Here is a 16,087-nt window from a genome sequence, read left to right as displayed (position 1 = left end):
GGAGTCCCGTGTCAGCCTCCCTGCTCAGCGGGGAGCCTGCTTCTTCCTTCGCCTGCCACTCCCCCCCTGCTTGTGCTCTCTGACAAATAAATAAAATCTTTAAAAAAAAATAAAAATAGGAAAGTTCTTTAAAAAAAAAAAAAAAGAATAGTGCCTACTGCAAAGTAATCATTCAATAACTATTTGGTGAATAAAGGAATGGACAGTACAAGAGACTGTAAACTCCGGCTATAGCAGCCGACTGAGCAGTTAACAGGGGGACTGCTGCTCCTACCTGTGTGTCCTCGCTTGCCCCGTCATAAGTTTGTATGCACATGTTTAAAATTAACCTATTCTCTCTGCTTTCCTTTTCTGCCACTAGTGTGTGGAGGGTACACTGGTGGTGGTTAAATGTCCTTTTTGTTTGATTCACAGGTTGGCAGAACTAGAAAAGGAGTAGATGTCACCTGAATACCCTTGACTTGGAGACAAATGCATTAACTGGATCACAGCACTACCCTCCCCTGGCAGAGTAGGATACTCCCGTTACACACGGAGTAATTTCATTAAATTGGTTAGAACGTGTTCTTAGGACATTGTTATTTTTGCCTACCCAACTTTCATTTTTCCTTCTTCTGTAATATCCCCTAATATTCCTTTGAGAAACAATCACTCAGCCTTCTATTTATGCAAATCGGATTGTTAACCAAAATGTCTTTTCCTCTTTTGGTCAATTAGACCAATTAGATACCTGTATAAGTGTTTTTCCAGAAATCTGGGAGAAATTTCTCCCAGAAATTTGGCACCTGTATAAAGTATTGCAAAAATACAGGAAATGGCTGAGCCAAAATTTTGGTGGTGACATAAAAAGAATGGCCATTAGTTCCTGCTCTGATTTTTCTTATCCTCAGAAATATATAAAGACTAAGATAGCTATATAGAATCAGGATTAAAAAAGAAAATCATGCTCAATTTTTTAAATAAACTAAAAATGAAAATCAAAGAAATTATAAACCCAATTGAATACTGAGAGCAGAAGCACAGCAAAGCATAACAGCAGCATTTACCATATTGTTCTTAAACTTAAAATACTGCTCTTTTGAATATTGCGTTATTGTTGCTACCTTTAAACTGTCATTGGTTACTCTGTAAAGGTCTAGAGTAGAGGTCAGATTTAAGAACCAACTCTGCAGTATTACTCTGAAGGGTGTTCTGCTCTCTCCCCAGCCTGGTTTGGCAGCCCTTCCAGTGAGCTCCCCAGGAAATGTCTGCGGCTGTGGTACTTACACTGCGAACAGCACTAACACAGGACACGGCCGGCCGTCAGCACAACACAGAGCCCGGGTAGCAGTCTACACGGCAAAGCCTAACTTACAACCAAGGCTGACAAATAAGTCTGTGGCAATTTCAGCTTCTGTAAAAGGAGTCTCTGTCTCAAAACCAAAACTGAAAGATGAGGCATTCCCCAAACATAGGAAGAGGGTTCAGGTTCCTTGTGTTCAAAAAGACAATCAGGTTTCACTACAATACTTGATATGTTCCACAGATAAAAAACACATAGAGTGCTGAGAGTCAAAACGGGTTTTCAAAAGGGTCATACAGTCACATCTGTAGACAGCTATGTAAAAAACTTTTTCTACTAACAGAATCAAAAATTATAACTATACCTTGTAATAACGGAAGTAGTCTCGCTCTTGCAATTTTTTTATTTTGGGGAAGATTTTGAAGGTGTTAAAGTTATCAATGCTATCAATATCGCACAGGCAATCATCCAGGACTCCGGTGACCTAGGGGTGAAATACATATATATACAGATACATATAAAATTTAAAATATGTAAATTATAGCTATTTCAACCTTAACAAATCTGTACTATTATATAAAAAGATCATTCATTCATTCAAGGTAACTAGCCTTTGTTAAGATACGTAACATTAAAGGGGTGCCTGGGTGGCTCAGTTAGTTAAGCCTCTGCCTTCAGCTCGGGTGGTGATCCCAGGGTCCTGGGATTGAGCCCTGTGTCAGGCTCCCTGCTCAGTGGGGAGCCTGCTTCTCCCTCTCTCTCTGCCACTCTCTCATTCATTCTCTCTCTCTCAAATAAAATCCTTTAAAAAAAAAAGATACATAACATTAAAGCAATCATTTACTTTTTACTATGGCCCATTAAGTAAAAAACAATAGAGGGATTAGATATACCTAATCTGAAGAACTAAGCATTATTGTTTAGAGGCTAGAGAAATATATTGAATGTTCCTTCCCGTCCCCAAACATACATAAAATCCAAGAAGTAGTTGCAATGCTAAAGCAATTTCTTCCAAGACTAACCTAAAAGTCATAGACTGTAATAATATTGCTGTGTAACCTATCTTTCTTTTCTATTGCCATTTATGGAACGCTTATGTGATAGGCATAGTGCTAAGAACATTTCATGTTACCTCATTTATTCTTTAAAAATTCTATGAAATAGGTATTATTATCCTCATTTTATACATAAGAAAATTAAGGCTGAGCATGGTTAAAATAATTTTTCCAAAGTAGAAATGAGACTTAGTCCCAAGTCAATCCCACTTAAAAATACATGCTGTATCCACTACTCAAGGTATACACTAACTAATATTTACAAAATGAGTTCAGAATCCAAAACTTCCATAAAACATTCTTTACGTAAATTAAAAAATGGGACTCACTGACATCCACATCTTGGATGAATCTTCAGGGAATCAGGCTGAGTGAAAAAAGCCAACCCCAAAAGGCTACATACTATGATTTCATTTATACAACATTTTTTAAGTGGAGAACAGTTTATTGGTTGCCAGGGCTTAAGGACTGGAGTAGATATAGGAATTGGAGACAGGGAGAAGGGTAGAAAGGAGGTAAGTGTGGTTATAAAAGGGCAAGAGGAGGAGAGCCTGGGTGGCTCAGTCTGTTGAGCTTCCGACTCTTGGTTTTGGCTCAAGTCGGGATCTCAGGGTTGTGAGACCAAGCCTCACAGTGAGCAACCTGCCCTGTGCTCAGTGGGGGGTCTGCCCGAGAGTCTCTCTCTCTCTCTCCCTATTCCTCTGCCCCTCCCCACTCCCTCTCTAAAAAATTAATTAAATGTCTTAATAAAGGGCAAGAGGAAGGACCCTTGTGGTGATAAAATTGTTCAGGATCTTGACTCTGGTGGTGGATACACAAACCTAAAGGTGGGATGAAAGGGAACCGCATACACACAGACACAAGTGAGACGAGGGGGGATCTGAGTAAGACCAGCAGTGCGTCAACGTCCTGGTGATGATACTGCACTATATGTGGGAAACCTAGACACAGTGTAGGTGGCATTTTTTGCTATTATTTCTTACAACTTAATGGAACCTACAATTATATCAATTAAAATTAAAATTAAAAAAATAAAATAAAAATAAAAACAAAAATGGGACCCAGGTTGTTAAAGATCATTCTTGTGATCCATTGGAGGGATCTATGCAAAGATGATCAGAAAACGGAACTTCCCAGTTGCTGCTTTGTCAAGCTTTTCCCCTAGGAATGCAAATGTGTCCCCACCTACAACAGAAAGAGTCAGAGGTATATTATCTTTGAAGAACAAAGGAAGTGTAGATTGCTCTGGGTAGCATGGACATTTTAACTATGTTAATTCTTCCAATCCATGATCATGGAATATTTTTCCATCTTTTTATGTCTTCCTCAATGTCTTTCAAGAATGATTTACAGTTTCTAGAATATAGGTCCTTTACGTCTCTGGTTAAGTTAATTCCAAGGTAACTTATGGTTTTTGGTGCTATTGTAAATGGGATGGATTCCATAATTTCTCTTTCTTCAGTCTCATTATTCGTGTATAGAAATGCAACTGATTTCTGGGCATTGATTTTGTATCCCGCCACATTACTGAATTGCTCTATAACTTCTAATAGTTTGGGAGTGGATTCTTTTGGGTTTTCCATATAGAGTATCATGTCATCTGCGAAGAGAGACATTTTGACTTCTTCTTTGCTGATTTGGATACCTTCGATCCCTTTTCGTTGTCTGATTGCTGTTGCAAGGACTTCTAGTACTATGTTGAATAATAGTGGCGAGAGTGGGCATCCTTGTCGTGTTCCTGATCTTAAGGGAAAGACTTCCAGCTTTTCCCCATTGAGAATAATATTTGCAGTAGGCTTTTCATAGATGGCTTTTATGAGATTGAGAAATGTACCCTCTATCCCTACAGGACAGGCCTAATCCACGCACGAGGAAGCAGTTGACCAAAATTAGAGCTGAAATCAATCAAGCAGAAACCAGAAGTACAGTAGAGCAGATCAACAGAACTAGAAGCTGGTTCTTTGAGAGAATCAATAAAATTGACAGACCACTGGCAAGACTTATCCAAAAGAAAAGAGAAAGGACCCAGATTATTAAAATTATGAATGAAAAAGGAGAGGTCACGACGAACACCACTGAAATTGGAAGGATTATTAGAAATTTTTATCAACAGCTATATGCCAATAAACTAAGCAATCTGGAAGAGATGGAATCCTTCCTGGAACCTATAAACTACCAAGATTGAAACAGGAAGAAATTGATTCCTTAAATAGGCCAATTAATTATGAAGAAATTGAGTCAGTGATAAACAACCTTCCAAATAACAAAACTCCAGGCCCGGACGGTTTTCCTGGGGAATTCTACCAAACATTCAAAGAAGAAATAATACCTATTCTCCTAAAGCTATTTCAAAAAATAGAAACAGAAGGAAAGCTACCAAACTCATTCTATGAGGCCAATATTACCTTGATCCCCAAACCAGGCAAAGACCCCCTCAAAAAGGAGAATTACAGACCGATTTCCCTAATGAATATGGACGCCAAAATCCTCAACAAGATACTTGCTAATAGAATCCAACAGTACATTAAAAGGATTATCCATCACGATCAAGTGGGATTCATACCTGGGATGCAAGCGTGGTTCAATATTCGCAAATCAATCAGCGTGATACATCATATCAACAAGAAAAGACTCAGGAACCATATGATCCTCTCAATCGATGCCGAAAAAGCATTTGACAAAATACAGCATCCTTTCCTGATTAAAACCCTTCAGAGTGTAGGAATAGAAGGTACATTTCTCAATCTCATAAAAGCCATCTATGAAAAGCCTACTGCAAATATTATTCTCAATGGGGAAAAGCTGGAAGCCTTTCCCTTAAGATCAGGAACTCGACAAGGATGCCCACTCTCGCCACTCTTATTCAACATGATACTAGAAGTCCTTGCAACAGCAATCAGACGACAAAAAGGGATCAAAGGTATTCAAATTGGCAAAGAAGAAGTCAAAATGTCTCTCTTTGCAGATGACATGATACTCTATATGGAAAACCCAAAAGAAGCCACTCCCAAACTATTAGAAGTTATAGAGCAATTCAGTAACGTGGCGGGATACAAAATCAATGCTCAGAAATCAGTTGCATTTCTATACACGAATAACGAGACCGAAGAAAGAGAAATTAGGGAATCCATCCCATTTACAATAGCACCAAAAACCATACGTTACCTTGGAATTAACTTAACCAGAGACGTAAAGGACCTATATTCTAGAAACTATAAATCACTCTTGAAAGACATTGAGGAAGACATAAAAAGATGGAAAGATATTCCATGCTCATGGATTGGAAGAATTAACATAGTTAAAATGTCCATGCTACCCAGAGCAATCTACACTTTCAATGCTATCCCGATCAAAATACCGAGGACATTTTTCAAAGAACTGGAACAAATAGTCCTTAAATTTGTATGGAAACAGAAAAGGCCCCGAATCTCCAAGGAACTGTTGAAAAGGAAAAACAAAGCTGGGGGCATCACAATGCCGGATTTCGAGCTGTACTACAAAGCTGTGATCACAAAGACAGCATGGTACTGGCACAAAAACAGACACATAGACCAATGGAACAGAATAGAGAGCCCAGAAATGGACACTCGGCTCTTTGGGCAACTAATATTTGATAAAGCAGGAAAAAACATCCGGTGGGAAAAAGACAGTCTCTTCAATAAATGGTGCTGGGAAAATTGGACAGCTACATGCAAAAGAATGAAACTTGACCACTCCCTCACACCATACACAAAAATAAACTCCAAATGGATGAAAGACCTCGATGTGAGACAGGAATCCATCAAAATTCTAGAGGAGAACATAGGCAGCAACCTCTACGACATCAGCCAAAGCAACCTTTTTCATGACACATCTCCAAAGGCAAGAGAAACAAAAGATAAAATGAACTTATGGGACTTCATCAAGATTAAAAGCTTCTGCACAGCCAAGGAAACAATCAAAAAAACTAAGAGGCAGCCCACGGAATGGTAGAATATATTTGCAAAGGACACTACAGATAAAGGACTGGTATCCAAGATCTACAAAGAACTTCTCAAACTCAATACACGAGAAACAAATAAACAAATCAAAAAATGGGCAGAAGATATGAACAGACACTTTTCCAATGAAGACATACAAATGGCCAACAGACACATGAAAAAAATGTTCAAAATCATTAGCCATCAGGGAAATTCAAATCAAAACCACACTGAGATACCACCTTACGCCAGTTAGAATGGCAAAAATAGACAAGGCAAGAAACAACAATTGTTGGAGAGGATGTGGAGAAAGGGGATCCCTCCTACATTGTTGGTGGGAATGCAAGTTAGTACAGCCACTCTGGAAAACAGTGTGGAGGTCCCTTAAAAAGTTAAAAATTGAGCTACCCTATGATCCAGCCATTGCACTACTGGGTGTTTACCCCAAAGATACAGACGTAGTGAAGAGAAGGGCCATATGCACCCCAATGTTCATAGCAGCATTGTCCACAATAGCTAAATCGTGGAAGGAGCCGAGATGCCCTTCAACAGACGAATGGATTAAGAAGCTATGGTCCAAATATACAATGGAGTATTACTCAGCTATCAGAAAGAACGAATTCTCAACATTTGCTGCAACATGGATGGCACTGGAGGAGATAATGCTAAGTGAAATAAGTCAAGCAGAGAAAGACAATTATCATATGATTTCTCTCATCTATGGAACATAAGAACTAGGATGATCGGTAGGGGAAGAAAGGGATAAAGAAGGGGGGGTAATCAGAAGGGGGAATGAAACATGAGAGACTATGGACTCTGAGAAACAAACTGAGGGCCTCAGCGGGGAGGGGGGTGGGGGACTGGGATAGACCGGTGATGGGTAGTAAGGAGGGCACGTATTGCATGGTGCACTGGGTGTTATACGCAACTAATGAAGCATCGAACTTCACATCGGAATCCGGGGATGTACTGTATGGTGACTAACACAATATAACAAAAAATCATTAAAAAAAAAAAAAGAACAAAGGATCGTTAACAACAATTTTGGCTCTAGAATTCCAGATGCTTTACTATCCTAGTTACTAAGATCCTGTCACTAACTCCACTGAATTTCATTCCATTTCTCTAGCTTACTATTTATAAAACTTCAAATTCTAAGTATTGCAGGGGGTAGGGGGAGCAGAAATACCAACTGACAACTTTCCAGGTTTTAAAAATATTTTATCCAGTGATTGCTCTTACAAATTTTTCTTAAATTCTTCCTTTTTAGTAAACCACCATATTCTGGGTTTTTTGTTTGGTTTTTTAAAATATCTTAATTGTGGTAGAGGCTGGGGTAAGGTATACAAAATTATCATGTATTTATTTCTAACTCTTAAAGACAACTACTAAGACAAAAACCTGCATATCACCAAAAATTTTTAAAAACATTAATAGAGGGGTACCTGGATGCCTCATAGGTTGAGCACCTGACTTGGTTTCAGTTCAGGTCATGATCTCAGGGTCCTGAGATGGAGGCTCAGGCTGTCCCTTCAGGCTTCCTGCTCAGCAGGGAACCTGCTTCTCTCCTTCTCCCCACCCTCCACCCCTTCTCTTTCTAAAATAAATAATCTTGAAAAAAAATAGAAATAGAATAGAAATAGAATAGAAAAAGAATTATCTTTTAAGTCCCTTTCTAAATACCCCCCCCCCCGGAGGTAGAATATCTTATTTTTGTTAATTTCTTTACTCTTCCTTGCAATTTCATCACATATGCTATATCCCTAAACAATATAGAGGGTTTTTTTTTTAACTTTAATATTAATGGCATCTATTGTGTGAATTATATTGTGATGTGCTTCTTTTGCTAATATGTTGACAGCTACCCATCATGAGTTTTATGCTCATTCATTTTCCCTGCTATAAATGTTGCATTATATTAAAATATCACAATGTATTTGTTCTGTTGTTGACCTGGAAGGTAGGCAGAATAATGCCCCTCAAGGATATCCATGCCCTAGTTCCTGAAGCCCGTGAATATGTTACAGTACACAGCAAAAGTGACTGTGCAGACATGATTAAGGATCTTGAGATGTAAGATTACACTGGATTATTTAAGTGGACTCAACACTAAGACCCTTGTAAGAGGAAGACAAGAGTGTCAGAGTCAGACTGGAAGATGCTATACTACTGGCTTTTAAGACCGTGGAAAAGGACACATGGCAGAACACGGCAGCCTCTAGAAGCCTGCAAAAGGGAAGGAAGGATTGTCCACTAGAGCCTCCAGAAGAAATGCAGCCTTGCTGATTCCTTGATTTGATCCAGTAGAAACCGCTTGCAGACTTGTGGCCTATAGATCATGCGATCATAAACTTGTATTGTTTTAAGCCACAAATCTGTGGTAATTTGTTAGAGCAGCAATAGGAAACGGATGCAACCCATAGTCACGTTGTTTCCAGATTAAGTTAAAGAACAAGGCTACACAAACATATTTTTCATTATCTCCCTATATATGTAAGAGTTTCTCCAGCTTATATGCTTACAAGTGGAATTACTACAGCTCATTTCTGAAATAGGTATACCAGTTTACAATCCTACCAACCGCAGACAGAAGTTATGCTAAACCATATCCTTACCAATAGTTGATGCTTTTTTAATTTTTACCAACCTAGTAAGCATGAAAGGGTATCTAATTTTTGTACTAATGAAGTATAATATTTTATGGTCTATAAGACATTTGTATTTCTTCTTGTGTGAAATACCTGTCTTTCATTTTTCTACTGAGTTGTCTTTTTCATATTAACAGGCAGGAATCAATACTTTTTCCCTCTGCTGGTACATTCTTCCAGGAACTCCAACCAGACATATTATATTAAACCATGTCTCTTAATTAAGCTTTAAAATTTACTATCCCATTATCTCTCTGAGCTTCATTCTGAATAATTAATTTGCTTTTATTTTCCATTCATTCATTCATTCATTCATTCATTCAACATATTTGAGGATCTACCTAACGTAAGCCTTGCACTGTTCTAACTGCTGGGAGTGCAGAAGTGAAAGAAAAAAGAAAAGAAAAGAAAAAAGAAAAGAAAAGAAAAGAACAGAAAAGAAAAGAAAAAAAAAAAACAGACAAAAATCTCTGCCCTCCATGAGCTTATATTCTCACAGGAAAGGGGGAAAAAAAAAAGAATGAGCCAAGTACAGAGTCTGTCAGAAGGTAATAAAGTAATAGGAAAACGAGGGAATGGAGACAGGCATTGCAGGACTGAGTTGTTACTGTTTGTTTTTGCCTTTTTGGGGTAAGATTTTATTTATTTATTTGATAGAGAGCACAAGAAGGCAGAATGGCAGACAGAGGGGCAGGGAGAGGGAGAGGAGAAGCAGGCTCCCCGCTGAGCAGAGGGCCCCTTGCCGTGAGGAGCTCGATCCCCAGCCAAAAGTGGATGCTTAACCAACTAAGCCACCCAGGTGCCCTGATACTATTTTCAAAAGGAGAGTTATAAAAGGTCTCAGTGAATTTTTGGCAATACTTAAAGGAGGAAAAGGAACAAGCCACCCAATTGGGGGGGGGGGGAGCATTCTAGATACCGGGAACACAAAATATAAATGCCCCAAGGCAGTCAGCTTGCCCAAAGTTTCTGAGGAACAATAAGGAGGACTATGTAGTAGGTGAAAAGGAGAAACAGGAGACGATTATAAGACTCCGGCTTTACTGGAACTTGGGGTTTTCTCACACCAACCAATTTTCCAACTCTCCAACACCAACTGGATGCCCAATTCAGTTCTGATACCACCTGGAGTTAGAGCAGACCTCACAGAATTAAAGGCTCAAATCATACAGACTGTCCTCACCTTAGATATCAGTCTCAATTTCCAAGCCACCTGTACTTCTGACTGACCAGCTATAAATTGGGGCTTCCCACTACTCTCCAGCTCAGTAATTTGCAATGGCTTACAAAACCAGGAAAACACTTATGTTTAGTGGTTTACTGTGAAAAATACAACTCAGAAGGCCAAATAGAATAGACAGGGGCATAGGGTACTGGGAGGTGCAAGTACAGACCTGCCTCCGAGCCACCCTCCCAGTAAGGGTCTGTATTTACCCACCCGGAAACTCATCAATCTTGTTTTAAGAGCTTTTACAGAGCTCAATCTCTAGCACCCCTCTCCCTATCCCAGGGGTCATCGGTGCAGCTGAAAGAGGAGAAATAAGCAAAGGATACCAGAAAGACTAGCCTGAAAGGATGAAAATCAAAAAAGTACAGCATCCTGCAAGCCCAAAGAAAAAAAGTATTTCAAGGAGAGTAATGGGGGAGGGGGGAAATGTGGGGAAAAAATGCTTCTATAGGTAAAGCTAAGGTTTAAAAACTAACTATTGGCTTTAATGACAAGAAAGACATTAGTGATCTTGACAAGAGCAGTTTCTGAGGAGCGGAAGGGGCAAAAGTCTGACTGGAGCAGGCTGAAGAGAGGACCAGAATGGAAGGAATAAGGATAATTCCTTTGAGGAGTTTTTCCTATGGAGGAGAACAGAAAAATGGAGCTGAGTCAGGAGAGATGAACGGGTCGAGAGAGACTGTAAATTAGAATTAACACTATGTTTTAGAATGACAGTTAACAGTCCATCAGACAAGGAAAAATTAAATGATCCAGGAGAGAAAGGGAAGATCTGCTTGAGCCATGTCCTTGAAAGAAGGAATGGAACCTAATATACAAGAGAGGGATTGGCCTTTGATAAGAGTTCAGTTCATCAACGATAATCCACTGAAAGTCATGATGCGTGGGTACAAAGACTAATAGGTAAACACATATGGATTACATTGATTACTCCAATTTTGTTAGTGAAGTATGAAGCTTAGAAAAGGGAAAGTATTGGAGGATTAAGTAGAAAAAGACATAAAATGGTTGCCTGATTCAGTAATCATTTCTTCTGCTGGATATAATCAGCTATCTAATCCATCCACTGAGTTTTTAATTTCAGCTCTAGAAATTCCATCACATTATGTTTTAATTTTTTTTATCATTCTTTAAAATCCTTTCAGGTCAGGGTCTTTCTGTCTCTGCCCCCCAGCCCTTGGTATTTAATGTGTTTAAACTGGGTCTGATAGTTTCAGAATCTAAGGTCATCACAGGTCTTTTTCCATAGTCTATATTTCTAGTACCTCATTCACGGTGCCTCATGTTTGGTGAATTTTTCAGGGCCTGGGTTGAAAATAAATTCCTCCAGAGGGGATGGATATTTACTTTTATCAGTAAACTGGGGGCATACCAACCTGGGTCTGCTGTAAATTAAATTTTCCACTAGAAGTTTTTCCCAGCATAGGTGCCATGAATTTGGCCTGTAAACCTTTGTAAGGGCTGGCTCGTGGTTATAGATTCTCAAGGGAGTCTCTTCCCCCTTCCCTAGCAAGTTTCTTACTTTTCCCTTATTACTGGTAGGATTCATATCCCACATTGAGAATGTAGCTCTTTGGAGTTCAAGCTTTATGGCGCAGTCTCCTTTTAGTTTCCTCTCTTTGGGCACACAAAGAGTGTTTTATTTCTTGTCTGTATCGCACCAAGGATCACAGCAGAAAGTCAAGATCTTCAGGGTTGGGGGGAAATCCTCAGGGTTATGGACTGGAACACACTTTTTGAGTCTCAAGATCAGCTTTCCATCGGGAATGGGGGGGGGGGCCTCTATGTATTCCCTGATTTCATACCACCTCAGATGCATTTAGAAAGACCTAAAAACACATCTGACTAAAATTACTTCTTTACAGGAAGATTAACTCATCATACCATTTGTATACACTAGGTCTTTCATTCGTAGTGCTTCCCAGACTACAAAGCACATTTGCATTTAATTTATAAGAAAACAGGGTATGAGAGATGCCTGGGTGGCTCAGTTGGTTAAGCATCTGACTTTGGCTCAGGTCATGGTCTCCAGGTCCTGGGATCAAGCCCCGAGTTGGTCTCGCTCTGCTTTCCCCCTACCCCTGCTCATGCTATATCACATAAATAAAATCTTAAAAAAAAAAAAAAAAAGAAAAAGAAAAGGAAAGAAAAAAGAAAATGGGGTATGAGATATACAAATGCCTATCATTTTATGTGCTCAAAAATAACTTTATGCTTTCATTGCAAGGAGACATATTCAATATATTCCTCTTCTTAAATGATTTCTTATAAATACAGGTATTTAAAAAAAAACAAATTTTTCCCTTTATACTTTAGCGGAATTTTTTCTCCCCCCTCCCAATTTAGTATATGTAAGAGAAGTGAAAGAACTTATTTCCACTTTTTTGTTTTCCTGGATCTCCCTCTGCTTTATTTCGATACCCTAAAGAAGCAAGCATACGGAGATATACTGTACAGAAGAAAAAGGTGCCTACTAGGGCTCCAGTTTAATCTTGTTCACTTGAGAAGTGATATTAGTCATGTAAGCTGTCTCAACTTCAGTTACCTCAATAGCTCCACCTCTGGGAGGCAGATCCAATAAAATGAGATAATATATATTTAAACATGTTAGAAATTAAAATACTATTTATAATATGCTCCAACACTATATTAGAAAATACGACCGGAAACAAAAACCAAATGTATCCACTTCTGAGGATTGTTTGGCACCATGCTACTTTGAATATGCACAAATCTTTAATTTCTGAACTATATGTATTCATTTGGACATGATAAAATGACATATATTCATTTGGGTATAATAAAAGTAAACATGCAATTGTAAAACAGTAACATATGTAATTAGTAGATGAAAAAAACCTAAAGTTTCCAGATTGATGACAAAGTATACAATATGTACTATAAAAAGAAAAAAATGAGAAAAATCTCCTTTTAGAAAAATATCTAAATGTATATTCCACCCAAAAACTATCACCCAACCAATAGCTAGAAAATAATTTTGCTAAAGACAATTTGGAAAATTTACTTTTTAGAAGATTTCCAGTTTTCCACTATTTCAGTGTTTTCTAAGCAGGGTTCAAAAGGTAGTTCAGAGGATAAATGCATTACAGTTACTTACAAACAAGTCTTGTTTAAAATTGCTGCCCCCTGGGTCACTTGCAGATCCACTACATCAGAACATGTGGCAGTGGGGCCAGAGAATCTGCATTTTTAACATGCTCACCAATACCAAAACCAAAACTCTGCCCCTTTTATTTTTATCAGATCATTTAAAAAATCATTTAAAAAATATTTTACACAAATAGCATACTCGGGCTTTCTGGGATTTAGTGCACAACACCATGCATGAAAAAAGTATGTGAATAAAGTCAGAAAAACATGTTTACTCATAGCTTCAGTTTTTCTCAGCAGTGAGCATTAATTGCTTCAAATGACATCTCCCCTCATTATCGCGCCACCTGAGACACTTCTCTCTCTCCCTCTCAGCAGTTTTGCCACTTTGCAGACAAGGCACAGCAGCACCTGGCAGGCTATTCCAATTCTTCTGTAGAAAGAAGCAAACAGGGCTCTCAAGGCAAAAAGATCTGGTTTCCAAAACCCTCCATTTCCAGAGAAGTGAGAACACTTCTGCAATAAAGGTTTCACAGAGGCAGCCCCTAAATTCTAGTTTACTCTCCAGCCATCACCTCACTGACAGGCCTTGTAAGGCCAGACACAGCCCTCCGCCCCCGTCCTGGAGATGCCACCTAGCAGACAGGGCACAAGTTGGGTAAAAAACAGCAGTCCCAAGCAAGGAAAGACGCTAGGGCAAGGGCAGAAGCCGAGGGGCTCTCTAGTCCAGAAGTTCAAGGAAGTCAAGTCTTGTCCCCCACCCGATCCACTCCACTTCTGCGGGGCGCGGGCATCCACCTGCACCTCCCCTCCCTCCCTGTTGAAGGGGAGGGTTTCACCATTTCTACGCGTGTTCTCCTCCCAAAACCGCTGAAGACGTTTTCATTCCCATCTCATCTCCCGCCACACTCCCAGCCGCTTAAAAAATCAGAAAGAAAACCGAAAACACCTCAGGGGACCGTCACCATCTTCCTCTTTTTACGGCCCCCACCCCACGAGCGTCGCCATCCCCGCTCACCACGCTAGGGGTTCGCAGACGTTTCCTGGACGTGGCGGTTCGGGTTCCAGCCCCCAGCCCTCTCCCCTCCCCAGAAGCCCCTCGTGGTCCGGCCCCGGCCCTCCCCGCGCCCCAGCTGCGGCCCGTTCGCCGCTACCGCCGCCGTTCGGCCGGGCGTCCCCGCCCCGCCATCACTCGGGCTCACCTGGGCCTCGACGACGCTCGGGAGGAAGCTCAAGGTGACCAGCAGCTGCACTGCGGCCGCCGCCCCCTGCCCAGCGCCGGCCCGCCGGGCCCCCCGGCTCATGCTGACCTCTCCCCCCACCGCGGCCGGCCGGGCCCCTCGGGGCCGGGCAACGGCGGGCGGCCCGGGCGACGACCCACGGGGACGGCTCCCGGCGGCTGAGAGACTCCAGAGTCAGAGGTCTGCACGCCCGTCCGGAGGCGGGGGCCGCTCTCCCCAGCTCCCGGCAGCTGCGAGTGAGGCTGAAGAGCCGAGCGCCCCCACCTCATCCCCTAGGCGGCCCCGCCTCCGGCTTCCCCTTCGCCCCGGCCACGCCCCCTCCGAGCACGGGGCCTTGTGGGAGTTGTGGTCCCGCGCAGCCGCGAGCCGGCCTCCTCCCGGAAGGCGGGGCCGGCGGCCGGGAAAACCCGGGAACTACAGCAGCGGAGGCTGCTCCGCCTCCCCGGGCCTCGGGCTAGAAGGCGGCCAATGAGGCAGGACCACGCGAGCCTCCAAAACAAGAGGCGGTGCGGGCCTTGCGGGCGGTGCGGGCGTGCGGACGGGGCTGTCTGCCCCTGCGCCGCCCGCAGTGCCGCGCCCCTCCCCCGGCAGTTGCTCCTGGAAACCGGGCGGGGTTTTTCCTTGTGTGGCAGTTCCCTGACACCGCACAGCCGGGAGGCTCCAGGATGCGCCGGGTGTGCGTTCTTTGTCTCGTTCAGTGTTCTGTAGCCTCCGATCTCCTGCAGGTACGTTAGTAAGCCCCCTGCGACCTGGGCAGGCGGCTCCGGCTCTTTCATTTCATACCCCGCAGAGGTGGACGTCATCCTCTTCCTCGTCCCACTCCCGCTCCTCTGCTGAGACAAACATAATGCACGTTGCAGAATGGGAACAAACCCAAACATTTATAATAATGTATGGGAATGGGGATAAACGCACAGAAGATCTTGGAGTGATACAGACTGGCTTCAGCTCCCACATCTGAAACATCCTAGTTTATTATGGGCTTCAGACTTACTGATGTTACTTAACCTCTGTGAGCCTTCATTTGTTCATCTGTAAGTGAATAATACCCACCTCGAACACTGTTTTAGGATTACAGAAGATTGTATACATAAAGGGCTTAGTATGGTGCCTAGCATAGAGGAAGTGTTCAATCAATGATAGCTGTTATTTATTAATAGCCTTGATTTCTGGAAAACTAGCAATACATCAGCTTACATATATGTAGTGTGTATTAGATTCCCATTGCTTCTATAACAAATTACCATAAATTTAGTGGCTTAAAACAAAACAAATCTATTATCTTAGAGTTCTGAAAATCAGAAGTCCAAATTAGATCAGCAGGGAGCATCTTCTAAAGGCTTTAGGTGATAATATGTTTCTTTGCCTTTCCCAGCTTCTAGAAGACACCTGCATTCCTTAACAGCTCGTAACTGTGTACCACATTGTCACATCTTCACTCCCTCACTTCTATTGTCACATGCCTTCTCTTGCTTACTCTAACCCTACTGCCTCCCTCTCATAAAGACCCCTGTGATTACATAGGGCCCACCCAGATAATCCAGAATCATCTCTCCACCTCAA

The 16,087-nt window shown here is 41.5% G+C and overlaps 1 protein-coding gene across 2 annotated transcripts in view; it reads right to left on the bottom strand.

Annotated features, from left to right (window-relative positions):
• ERO1B (endoplasmic reticulum oxidoreductase 1 beta) overlaps positions 1-14,631 on the bottom strand; it is a 56,623-nt gene extending 41,992 nt beyond the window's left edge. For both annotated transcript variants that reach the window (XM_040623808.1, XM_040623809.1), the window contains exons 1-2: positions 14,486-14,631; positions 1,647-1,766 (exon numbers count right to left, since the gene is read on the bottom strand). In XM_040623808.1, coding sequence (XP_040479742.1) covers positions 1,647-1,766; positions 14,486-14,587 — 222 coding nt within the window. In that variant the 5' untranslated portion in view covers positions 14,588-14,631. The remainder of the gene's footprint in view (positions 1-1,646; positions 1,767-14,485) is intronic.
• Positions 14,632-16,087: the final 1,456 nt, after the last annotated feature.

This window comes from Ursus maritimus, unplaced genomic scaffold, assembly GCF_017311325.1.
Source record: "Ursus maritimus isolate PB19 unplaced genomic scaffold, ASM1731132v1 scaffold_7, whole genome shotgun sequence".
NCBI lineage: Eukaryota > Metazoa > Chordata > Mammalia > Carnivora > Ursidae > Ursus > Ursus maritimus.
Note: the sequence above shows the minus strand (reverse complement) of the source record. Positions and strands in the feature narration are given on the sequence as shown.